A 12,371-nucleotide genomic window follows, 5' to 3' on the forward strand; every position below is an offset into this window, starting at 1 on the left:
TATAGACCCCAAGAAACAATCTGGGGGCTTCAGAGGGGAGGAGGGAGGTGGTTAGGGGGGAATAGGGTGATGGATATTGGGGAGAGCATGTGCTGTGATAAGCACTGGTTGTTATACTTAACTAATGAATCCCCAGACACTGCATCAAGGACTAATTATGTACTATGCAGTGGCTAGCTAAACATAAATAAATAAATAAATAAATAAATACCTAACCAATGAATGCATAAATAAATAAAATTAAAATAAAGTAATAAAAAATTACTGAGTCTAATGACCAGAGATAGAGAAAAAAAGAATTATGAGACACTATTGTGTGTAAAAATATATTAATATGGAAGTCCCTGATAAAGAGAGAATTTTTAAGAAACAATGGCCAAATCTTCCCAAATTTGATGAAACACATAAACCTATAAATCCTGGAAGCTTACCAACACTAAGAAGCATAAATCCAAAGAGAACCATACCAAGACACATTATAATCAAAGGCATTATAATCAAACTATCAAAGCTAAATACAAATATAGAATATTGAAAGCAGAAGAGAGAAGTAATGATAAGATATCAGTCAGTTTTTCACCAGAAACCTCAGAGTTCAGGGACACCTGGCTCAGTAAATTAAACATCTGACTCTTGATTTCTGCTCAGGTCATGGTCTCAGGATTGTGAGATGGAGTCCCACATCAGACTCTCTGTTGAATGTGGAGTCGGCTTCAGATTATTTGCCCTTCCCCCATTCTTTCTTTCAAAAAAAAGAAAAAGAAAAAGAGAAACCTCTGAGGCCAGAAGACAATAGGATGATATATTTAAAGAAGTGCTAAATGCAGAATGATGCAGTCACTTTAGAAGAAATTCTAGAAGTTTCTTATGAAATGAAAAGAACTCTTACATTAGGATCTAGCAATAATACTCCTTGATATCTCCCCAAAGGCCTCAGAATTTAAATCCACACAAAAACCTGCATATGGATGTTTTTTCAGTTTGGTTCACAATTTTCCAAACTTGGAAGCAACCAAGATATGCTTCAGTAGTTAAGTGTATAAATAAATTGTAGTATATCCAGATAATAGAATTTCACTCAGTGCTGAAAATAAATGAGCTATTAAGCCATGAAAAGGCATGGAATAAAGTTAAAAACATATTACTAAGGTAAATAAAACTGTTCGTAATAGCTACATACTGTATATTTCAATTACGTGACATTCTGAAAAAGACATAACTATGGAGACAGTAAAAAGTTCAAGTATTCCCGAGCATTAGGAGGATGGGAAGGATAAAATTTACTAAATAAATAAATAAAATTACATTCTAAATGTAGCAGTTGTTTTAATCTACATTATTTATATAAGGCTAAGAATAAAGTTATAGAGATTTGATTTCTAATTTACTACTAATTTAAATTTAAATTTAAAATACATTAAAGCAAAAATGGTCATTTATTGTCATTTGTTAAAAATTTATTCCAACTTTTTATAACCCTTCATTGTTAATTTAAATGGACATAAAATAAACAAATGAAAATATACTTACCAAATTTTTTTCTACTACAATATGCATTTCTATATACTGAGAGAACTCTGAAAGTGGCTGAAAAAAATCCACAAATTTTATATCAAAATTGAAGTATTACTTGTTTTAATATATATCACTGTCTCATGAATTCAATGTTGCAAAATACAATTTTAGATATAAAAAAGAATTAGATAACTTAACCAAAACTTGCCATCACTGAATCATTTTCAGAAATTTTGCATTTGTCACTTCTTTTGTGCTTGATCAAATATTTAATTTATTCAAAAAAACCTTTCTTTTACTTCCATTGTCCATATTCTCACTGGTATTGGGCTATTTGTATTATTTTCTCTAAGGAAACTTTTCCATTGACTTTCCATTACAAGATGATGTTTAATTAGCTTAAAAATTATATTAAACTGTAGTATGTAGTCCTAATAGTTTTTTCTATACCCCAAAATAGTGAAGACACAGCTCTGAGTCTAGAAGAGTGGGATTTCATTTGAAAGATAAAGTTAGTGTTTGTATAATTTGCCCAGAAAAATGTCAGCAAATTAAATTAAAAAAACAAACAAACAAACAAACAAACACTATCCAACAGAGATTCAAAATGACAAACTTTGTTAAATCATATCATAGGTATCTCAAGATGTACATTCTGGATTTTGTGTGATCCACCTTATCATGGTGGTTAAATTAGGCACAAATGTGAAGTCTAATGGTATTTGAAATCTGGCTTATCATTTATGTGACTTAGACTGTTTCCCAAAAATTAGGATAAAGTAATAATTGTTAGATACTAATAATAAAATTACTTATATTCATCATTATTTTTTGGTGAAGGAGGAAGGCACTGGAGAAAACATATAAGACAGTCTTTGTAAGCACTTAATATATGTATGGAAAACTTCAAATATTTTGTTTACTAAAATAGCATACATTTACATTACTGGAAAATATTTGGAAGCAAAGAAGGATCATCAAATTTCAGAAACTGAGTTTATCAAGTTTATTTTAGTGTCTACATGTTTTCTTCTTTAAACTGATATTTAATCCCCTGAAAGTTCAAAACCATTCCATTTTAGGTAAACTATTTTCCTTAACACATAAAAAAGGACAATTAAAGAGGGAAAAACAAATCTGGGGTTTAGTGGAGAAGAAGAATAATGATTTTAGTAACTTAAAGGAAAAAGAAAAGTTGAGAAAGATCAGAAAAACAAATTTAGGGATCACTAATTACTCATTTTCCCCCCTTACTTTAAAATTCTCTTTCTTGGCCCAAGTGTTGGAGATTTGAGGATTTTATTTTTAAAATGCTGATGCGAGGCCTGGGTGGCTCAGTGGGTTAAAGCCTCTGCCTTAGGCTCAGGTCATGATCCCAGGGTCCTGGGATTGGGCCCTATATCGGGCTCTCTGCTCAGCAGAGACCCCGCTTCCTCCTCTCTCTCTGCTGCTTCTCTGCCTATTTGTGATCTCTGTCTGTCAAATAAATAAATAAAATCTTTAAAAAAATAAAAAAATAAAAATGCTGATGAAATCCCCTTATGGTCTAATTGGTTTCTTATCATTTCTTCCAAAGTTAAGTGCCAAACGTTGCAAAATAGTCTTGTCTATAGGGCTCTATCCTTTAATTAAAGTCCCTAAACAAGTAAGTGACACTACCTTACTGGCCAATAAAACATTTAAATTAATTGAGAGAAATAATATATTAGTGAACTGAGGGATTCAAATTTCTTTGTTTTAATGAACGTAAGTGTTGTGGAACATTCCCTGAAGTAATTCTTGACCTTCAAGATGAGGATTGGTTAATATTTAGTTAATAACAATTTATTTATTCATTTAATGAACAGTATGCTTCTATGCAGAAAAAAATACACAGTCCATTCTAGCCAAATAAAAGCTTAAGACAAAGGTGCATAAAATAATTTGAGAAATTGTGTGTGTTGGAAAAGTGAGAAGATATTTGATTTCAAAAGATCTCTAAAACTATTTTATTTAGTAAGAGAAAGTAACCATATACAGAGACAAGTTATTTATACATCTGTTATGTAAAGATGACTCCAATTGCAGGCAAATTTGCTTTAGTCAAGTAAATACTAAAGAATTGAATCCAAGCAAGAAGATCATATAATGCTATCAGATGATCCAATTGCAACATATATAGATTAAAGATTTAAGTTCAAAAAATGTAGAAGTCATGGGTAGGAATATTTAGGGAGTGAGAAGGGACATAAAGATAATTGATAAGTAGACATGATAGAAGATAGATAGATGATAGATGATAGAGGATACAGATATAGATAGATCATAGATAGATGATAGATGATGATAGATAGATGATATCTATTATATAGGAGATACTCAGATATACAGATGATACACACAAAGATACATAGACAAATAGATGATAAATATATATAGGTAGATAGATAATATGTATTTGTGTATTTTAACATGAGATAACTCAGGAAAATTTTAGAAAGAGTGGGAGATCTGTAAATCACAGTAGATAAATCCATGAAAAAATATATGACAAACAAATGAAAACCTGAGACATAACATAAGAAATATCAGTATCTAGAATGTGATTGTGTAAGAAAAAGTCAGAAAAAGTAGGATGGAATGAAAAACAGGAGAGTTTTATCAGAGAGTAAAGTGAGTCAAAAATTCCAGAGAGTTTTTATTTTATTTCACCAATAACATACTTAATGACAGCAGACTTAATCCTTTCCACCTAAGATTGGAAAAAGACAAAGATATCTCTTCTTACCTATTCAACATCGTACTTGAGGTGCTAACCAGGCAATTCAGCAATGAAAAATAAGTGAAAGTTATCTTAATTGCAAAAGAAAAAATAAACTACCTTTATTGAAGATGACATTATCTTATACATAGAAAACTACAAAAAGTTCAATAAGAAAACTAATAAATAATTTAAACAAGTTTGCAAGATAGAAAACCCGTACAATGAATTCTGGAACTGAAAAGAAATTTAAAAATAAATAAAAATTAAAAAAACAAAAGCATTATAAATAAATAAATGCTGTGTAAGTACATCTAAAAAAAAAGAAAATTTGTACATATAAACCAATAATTTTTGAACTTTAAAATAAAAATTAAATGTACCTTAATATTTTTTTAAAGATTTTATTTATTTATTTATTTATTTATTTATTTGACAGACAGAGATCACAAGTAGGCAGAGAGGCAGGCGGGGTAGGGGGAAACAGGCTCCATGATGAGCAGAGAGCCTGATGCGGGGCTCAATCCCAGGACCCTGAGAACATGACCTGAGCCAAAGGCAGAGGCTTTAACCCACTGAGCACCCAGGCGCCCCAAATGTACCTTAATTTTTAAATAAAAAATATAGAAATAAATTTAACAAAAGAAGTTTTGACAACAATTTGAAGACTGAACAATATAAGACATTACAAAATGAAATTAAAGTAAACCTAAAAGTAAAAGGCTATTCGATGCTCATGGATAGAAAGAGTTAATATTGTTAAATGTTAAATTTCCCAGAGCAATCTACAAAATCAACATAATCCTATCTAGCTTTTTAAGGGAACTTAAATAAATAAAATTTAAAATTTGTTTAGAAATGAATACTACCCCAAATATCCGAACAGTCTCATAATAGGACATCTCTGAAGAGTTTACACTTGCTAATCCAAAACATACTTCAAAGGTATAGTAGTTAAGAAAAAAAAAAGTGAGGTTCTGGCATAAAAATAGACACACGGATCAATGAAACATAATTGCAAGTACAGAAATAATCCCAAACATTTATGGTCAACGGATCTTTGGGTAAAAAAAAAGCTATGAAAATTCAGTGGAACAAAGTATAGTTTTTTCAATAAAAAGGTGTTGGGAAAACCAGTTTTCAAATAAAAAATAATGAATTTAGAAGTCTACCTCACTCTTTACAAGAATTGACTTAAATTGGATCATATATTAAAATGAAAGAGATTAAACAATAAAAGTTTTAGAAGAAATACAGTAATGAATTTTCTAATTCTGTGTGATAGTTAATTTTACCTGTCAACTTGCTTGGACCACAATGCTCTGAATTGTAGTTAAACATTATTCTGGATGTTTCTGTGAAGGTGATTTTAGATCAGATAAACATTTATATTGGAGGACTTTGATTAAAGAAGATTATCCTTCAAAATAGTTGAAGCTCATCCAATCATACATACACATATATAGGCATCTTGGTTATGTTTCTCTGGAAAATTTCTGCCCTGAAAGATACCCTTAACTACTGTATTTGTAGAGCTGAGATTGTTGAAAACCAAGTTCAGAATCTCATTTGTATGAATGGACGAATTATAACACAAGCTGAACTTCCAATGTTACATGTGTCTACTGTTAAATTATGGACATTGATTAGGAGGAAATGAGATCCTGAAAACCGGAATAAGGACATATGGAAAGATTCTGATGAAGCTGAGATTCACTGAACCCCTGAATTCTGATGAATCTTCTTTGCCAGTAGAAGTAACCTCTCCATCCCTGAATGTTAAGATCAACCCTGTCTTTCTTTAAGATAATGTAATGACCTGTCTTGAGGCAGTTGCTTTAAAAGATGCTGGTGATTCTCCTCAGGACTCTAGATATGTATCTTTAATATTTATGTGAATTGAAATTGTGTTAATTATTTGACATTATAAATATGGAGAAAGGAGTGTATCTCCAGACAATAAAGATCTAGATATCACAAGTAAAAAATGCAACTAACAGTAGAAAATGCCAACTTGGAGTTCTAAAAAATTGAATGACTAGTTGTAAGGCTTACAATGGAAGTCATGATGTTTCTGGTGCATCTATCTATCATCCATCCATCTATCTATCTATCAATCATCTATAATCTATATTAATGTAAATAACTTGTACATTAGAAACATACATTGTTTATATTGCTGCATATCAATAATCATATATTTTACTCAATCACCTACCTCTATGCTTTGTATTTTATAGGGCATTTCTCTTGACTCAATATCCTTCTCAGCATATAAAGAAACATCTTTATTCTTATGTTCTACTTGATAAATCACATGTTCAAAACCAATTGAAGGTTCCAAGGGCTCAATACCATAACTTACATTTTCAAATTGTAGTAAGCCCCTACAAATTTCAAAAAGATAAGTAAATAAATAAGATAATGCATTTTTAAAGTCAACACAATAAATACGAAAATGACACTGAATGAGTTTTAATAGTATGTAGATTATTTTGAGTTTTAGTCTTAGATGGTAATATAGGAAAAGATTACTGAATATCCAAATACTTATTGAGTAGCACAGATTAGTAACATTATTGGTATTCGCTTAGCAATTAATATTTTATGGTCTACAAATATATCAAAAGTCTTAATTCAAAATTGGGTAGGAGACATTATACGAATTTGCATATTCTGCTTTTCCCCTTAGAGTTTCCCACAATAAGTCATGCCTCACTTTAGAACCCCTGAATATAATTTTAAAAATTTAAAAATTTCTAAAACACTATTCTACTTCATAATCATAAAATGATATAACCTGAGTCCAGTACATGTGCTAACAATCACCATAGAATTTGGATAACCTTCAATATACCCTTGGTAGTAGCAAAAGTTCTGAAAAAGATAAAATACAAAAAGATAAAGATAAAATACATGCACCACTATTACAATAATTCATTAAAATAATTCATGTTAAAGGAACTACTTTCAAATATTTAAAACATATATTTTATTTGTGTGTATGTGTCAAATACTCATTGTTTCCAAAATAGATTTCTAAGATTATTAAATGAAGATTTGGTTCAATTTTCCAAAAAATTTCCCTGCAGGGTCAAAAAGAATTAAGTTTGTACTGATTTTGAAAACTTCAAAATTGCTCCCAACATTTTCAAAGGGCAATCATAAAATATTACCTCTCGGTATTCAGAGAATTAAAACCTTTAAGTATTAAAAAGGAATAAAGAGAATTAACTACTTTTCATATTTTTTCCCGTTAAAAATTTAACATGACATTTGCAGTCATTAGGATCAAAATAAAAATCATTAAAAACTTTTTCTCCACTCTCTTCACTTAATTTTGCAAGATTGAGGTTTTGGGACTTCATTGAGATAAAAAGCTTCTGCACAGCAAAGGAAACAGTCAACAAAACAAAGAGGTAACCCATGGAATGGGAGAAGATATTCACAAATGACACGAGAAACAAAGGGCTGATATCGAAAATCTATAAAGAACTCCTCAAACTCAACACATCAAAAAATGGGCAGAAGACATGAACAGACATTTCTCCAAAGAAGATATACAAATGACTAACAGACACATGAAAAAATGTTCATCATTATTAGCCATCAGGGAGATTCAAATCAAAACCACACTGAGATACCACCTTATACCAGTTAGAATGACCAAAATCAACAAGACAAGAAACAATAAGTGTTGGAGAGGATGTGGATAAAGGGGAACCCTCTTACACTGCTGGGGGGGAATGCAAGTTGGTGCAGCCACTTCAGAAAACAGTGCAGAGATTCCTTAAGAAGTTAAAAATAGAGCTACCCTTTGACCCTGCAATTGCACTACTGGGTATTTACCCCCAAAGATACAGATGTAGTGAAAAGAAGGGCCATCTGTACCCCAGTGTTCATAGCCCCAATGTCCACAATAGCCAAACTGTGCAAAGAGCCAAGATGCCCTTCAACAGATGAATAGATAAAGATATGGTCCATATATGCAAAGGGATATTATGCCTCCATCAGAAAGGATGAATACTCAACTTTTGTATCAACATGGACTGGAATGGAGGAGATTATGCTGAGTGAAATAAGTCAAGCAGAGAGTCAATTATCCTATGGTTTCACTTAATTGTGGAGCATAAGGAAAAACATGGAGGACATTAGGAGAAGGAAAAGTGAATTGGGGGAAATTGGAGGGGGAGGCAAACCATGAGAGACTGTGGATACTGAGAAACAAACTGAGGGTTTGGGAAGGGAGGGGGCAGGGTATAGCTGAGCCTGTTGGTGGATATTAAGGAAGGCATGTATTGCATTGAGCACTGGGTGTGGTGCATAAACAATGAATCTCGGAACACTGAAAAAATAAAATTAAATTAAAAAAAAAAAAGATTGAAGTTTAAAAAAATGATTCCAAAGGAGAATTTTTTCTTTTCAGAATTACTTGAGTGTAATGCCAGAGTAGCATGCATCAATTCTCTCACTGATAACAAATATAAATTCTGGAAAAATAATCTTTAAACGATCACTACAAAGGATGAAAAGTAAAGTAAGGGTCAGGGAATCCAAACTAGGAAGAAGAAAGCTGCATTTTCTTAATGTGCATTTGTAATGACTTTCAACTGAGGGCACTCCACAAGGCAGGGCAGCATAAAGCAGCTAATGTTCAAACAACAACCAAAACAACAACAAAAATTACCAAGTGTCTAGAAACTGAGATGCAATATTCAGGAAAGGAGGCGGCATAAAGTTAGGGCTTAAAAACGGGTGCTATTAACATAGGTGTAGGTTCTTTTCTTACATCTAAACTGAGACTATATGAAAGAAATCTCAAGTAGCTTAGCAGAAACTAAGACCAGAAAAACTGGAGGAACTAAGGAGAGATTTTTGGCTATCTCCAAACACAAGACAGTAGAATTTAGAAACTGGTTCCAATCAAGTTAATTGTCTGCAATAGTGGGAATAAAAACAGTCACATGGTCCAAAGTGTCATTGAATATGGTCAGTATATGATTTTAAAATATTGCATATCTGAATAAAAGAAAAATGTGGTCCATAGTCAAGAGAAAAATCCAAAATAGAACTGACAAGGAAATAACTCAAGAGTTTGGAATTAGTAAAGAAGAAAAAAAAGGCATGAAAATAGATATTAAAAATGTGATCAAGAATATAATGGATAATTTGAGCACAATAAGGAAATTCAGCAGAGAAATAAAGGTTATAAAAAATGTCAACTCTAGGGGTGTCTGGGTGGCTCAGTCAGTTAAGCATCTGCCATCAGCTCAGGTCATGATCCCCGGGTCCTGGGATCAAGTACCACATTGGGCTCCTTGCTCAGCAGGGAGCCTACTCTGCCTGCCACTCCCCCTGCTTGTGCTCTATCTCTCTCAGACAAATAAATAAATAAAATCTTTTTAAGAAGTCAACTCTAAGTTTTAGAACAAAAAATGTATTTAAAATGAAATATAGTGTGACATCTAGGTGGCTCAGTCAGATAAGTGTCAGCCTTCAGCTCAGGTCATGATCCCAGGGTCCTGAGATCAAGTCCTCCCGTGGGTTTCTTACTCAGCAGGGAGCCCACTTCTCCCTCTGCCTGCTGTTCCTCCTGCTTGTGCGCTCGCTCTGTCTCTCTCTCTTACATACATAAATAAATAAGATGTTTTAAAAAAAATTAAGATAAAATAAAATGAAATATACCGGGTAGGTCTTACCTGCACAGTGGAGAAGGTAAGAGAAAAGTTTTAAAAAAAATACCTAGAGTATGAGCTTATGGATATTATAATGTCTGAAAGAAAGTTAAGGAAAAAAAGAGGCTTTAAAAATTAAATGTAGTTGGGGGAGGAGTCAAGATGGCAGAGAAGTAGCAGGCTGAGACTACTTCAGCTAGCCGGAGATCAGCTAGATAGCTTATCTAAAGATTGAAAACACCTGAAAATCCATCGGCAGATAGAAGAGAAGAAGAACAGCAATTCTGGAAACAGAAAAACAACCACTTTCTGAAAGGTAGGACCGGTGGAGAAGTGAATCCAAAGCGACGGGAAGATAGAACCCGGGGGGGAGGGGCCGGCTCCCGGCAAGCGGCGGAGCAACGGTGCACAAAATCAGGACTTTTAAAAGTCTGTTCCGCTGAGGGACATCGCTCCAGAGGCTAAACCGGGGCGAAGCCCACGCGGGGTCAGCGTGGTCTCAGGTCCCGCAGGGTCACAGAAGGATCGGGGGTGTCTGAGTGTCGCAAGCTTCCGGGAATTGGAACGGGAAAGCCGGCTACAGAGACAGAGCTGACAGTAAGTTCGCAGCTCGGTGTTACCTTGAACCGGTCACAGGCTCGGTGAGCTCGGAGCGCGGCCGGAGGTCAGGCAGACGGGAGTAGCTGGGCGCTGTTCTCTGAGGGCGCACTGAGGAGTGCATCCCTGGGCTCTCGGCTCCTCTGGGCCGGAGACCAGGAGGCCGCCATTTGTACTCCCGTCCTCCGGAACTCTACGGAAAGCGCTCAGAGAACAAAAGCTCCTGAAAGCAAACCCGAGCGGATTACTCACCCCGGCCCCGGGTAAGGGCGGTGTAATTCCACCTGGGGCAAAGACACTTCAGAATCACTACAACAGGCCCCTCCCCCAGAAGATCAACAAGAAATCCAGCCGAGACCAAGTTCACCTACCAAGGAGTGCGGTTTCAATACCAAGGAGAGCAGCAGAATTCCAGAGGAGGAGAAAGCAAAGCACGGAACTCATGGCTTTTTCCCTGTGATTTTTTTTAGTCTTGCAGTTAATTTAATTTTTTTCTTTTTCATTTTTTGTTTTTTTTTTTTCTCGCCTTCGGGTAAAATTTTCTTTTTTAACTGTTACCTTTTTCTTTTTTAACGATTTTTTAATAGTTTATCTAATATATATTTTTTTTTCTTTTTTACATTTTTCTTAGGTGTTTTCTTTTTTTTAAATTCTTTTCTTTTCTTTTCTTTTTCTATTTTTTTTTCTTTCTTCCTTTTTGAACCTCTTTTTATCCCCTTTCTCCCCCCTCACGATTTGGGATCTCTTCTAATTTGGTTAAAGCATATTTTCCTGAGGTTGTTGCCACCCTTTTAGTATTTTACTTGCCCCTTCATATACTCTTATCTGGACAAAATGTCAAGACGAAAAATTCAACACAAAAAAAAGAACAAGAGGCAGTACCGAAGGCTAGGGACCTAATCAATACAGACATTGCTAATATGTCAGATCTAGAATTCAGAATGACAATTCTCAAGGTTCTAGCCGGGCTCGAAAAAGGCATGGAAGATATTAGAGAAACCCTCTCGGGAGATATAAAAGCCCTTTCTGGAGAAATAAAAGAAATAAAATCTAACCAAGTTGAAATCAAAAAAGCTATTAATGAGGTGCAATCAAAAATGGAGGCTCTCACTGCTAGTTTAAATGAGGCAGAAGAAAGAATTAGTGATATAGAAGACCAAATGACAGAGAATAAAGAAGCTGAGCAAAAGAGGGACAAACAGCTACTGGACCACGAGGGGAGAATTTGAGAGATAAGTGACACCATAAGACGAAACAACATTAGAATAATTGGGATTCCAGAAGAAGAAGAAAGAGAGAGGGGAGCAGAAGGTATACTGGAGAGAATTACTGGGGAGAATTTCCCCAATATGGCAAAGGGAACAAGCATCAAAATTCAGGAGGTTCAGAGAACGCCCCTCAAAATCAATAAGAATAGGCCCACACACCGTCACCTAATAGTAAAATTTACAAGTCTCGGTGACAAAGAGAAAATCCTGAAAGCAGCCCGGGAAAAGAAGTCTGTAACATACAATGGTAAAAATATTAGATTGGCAGCTGACTTATCCACAGAGACCTGGCAGGCCAGAAAGAGCTGGCATGATATTTTCAGAGCACTAAACGAGAAAACCGTGCAGCCAAGAATACTATATCCAGCTAGGCTATCATTGAAAATAGAAGGAGAGATTAAAAGCTTCCAGGACAAACAAAAACGGAAAGAATTTGCAAATACCAAACCAGCTCTACAGGAAATATTGAAAGGGGTCCTCTAAGCAAAGAGAGAGCCTACAAGTGGTAGAACAGAAAGGAACCGAAACCATATACATTAACAGTCACCTTACAGGCAATACAATGGCACTAAATTC

General features: G+C 34.3%; 1 protein-coding gene across 4 annotated transcripts in view; it reads right to left on the reverse strand.

The window, feature by feature from the left end:
• ADAM2 (ADAM metallopeptidase domain 2) overlaps window positions 1-12,371 on the reverse strand; it is a 155,508-nt gene that overhangs the window by 115,466 nt on the left and 27,671 nt on the right. For all 4 annotated transcript variants that reach the window (XR_001180466.2, XR_001180465.2, XM_013059256.2 and 1 more), the window contains exons 5-7: window positions 7,056-7,132; window positions 6,474-6,642; window positions 1,531-1,587 (exon numbers count right to left, since the gene is read on the reverse strand). Coding sequence is in view for 2 of the 4 variants with exons in the window: in XM_013059256.2 (XP_012914710.1) it covers window positions 1,531-1,587; window positions 6,474-6,642; window positions 7,056-7,132 (303 nt within the window). In the remaining 2 variants the exon portion in view is untranslated. The remainder of the gene's footprint in view (window positions 1-1,530; window positions 1,588-6,473; window positions 6,643-7,055; window positions 7,133-12,371) is intronic.

This window comes from Mustela putorius, unplaced genomic scaffold (assembly GCF_011764305.1).
Source record: "Mustela putorius furo isolate JIRA1106 unplaced genomic scaffold, ASM1176430v1.1 tig00003976_pilon_pilon_pilon, whole genome shotgun sequence".
NCBI classification, from domain to species: Eukaryota; Metazoa; Chordata; class Mammalia; order Carnivora; family Mustelidae; genus Mustela; species Mustela putorius.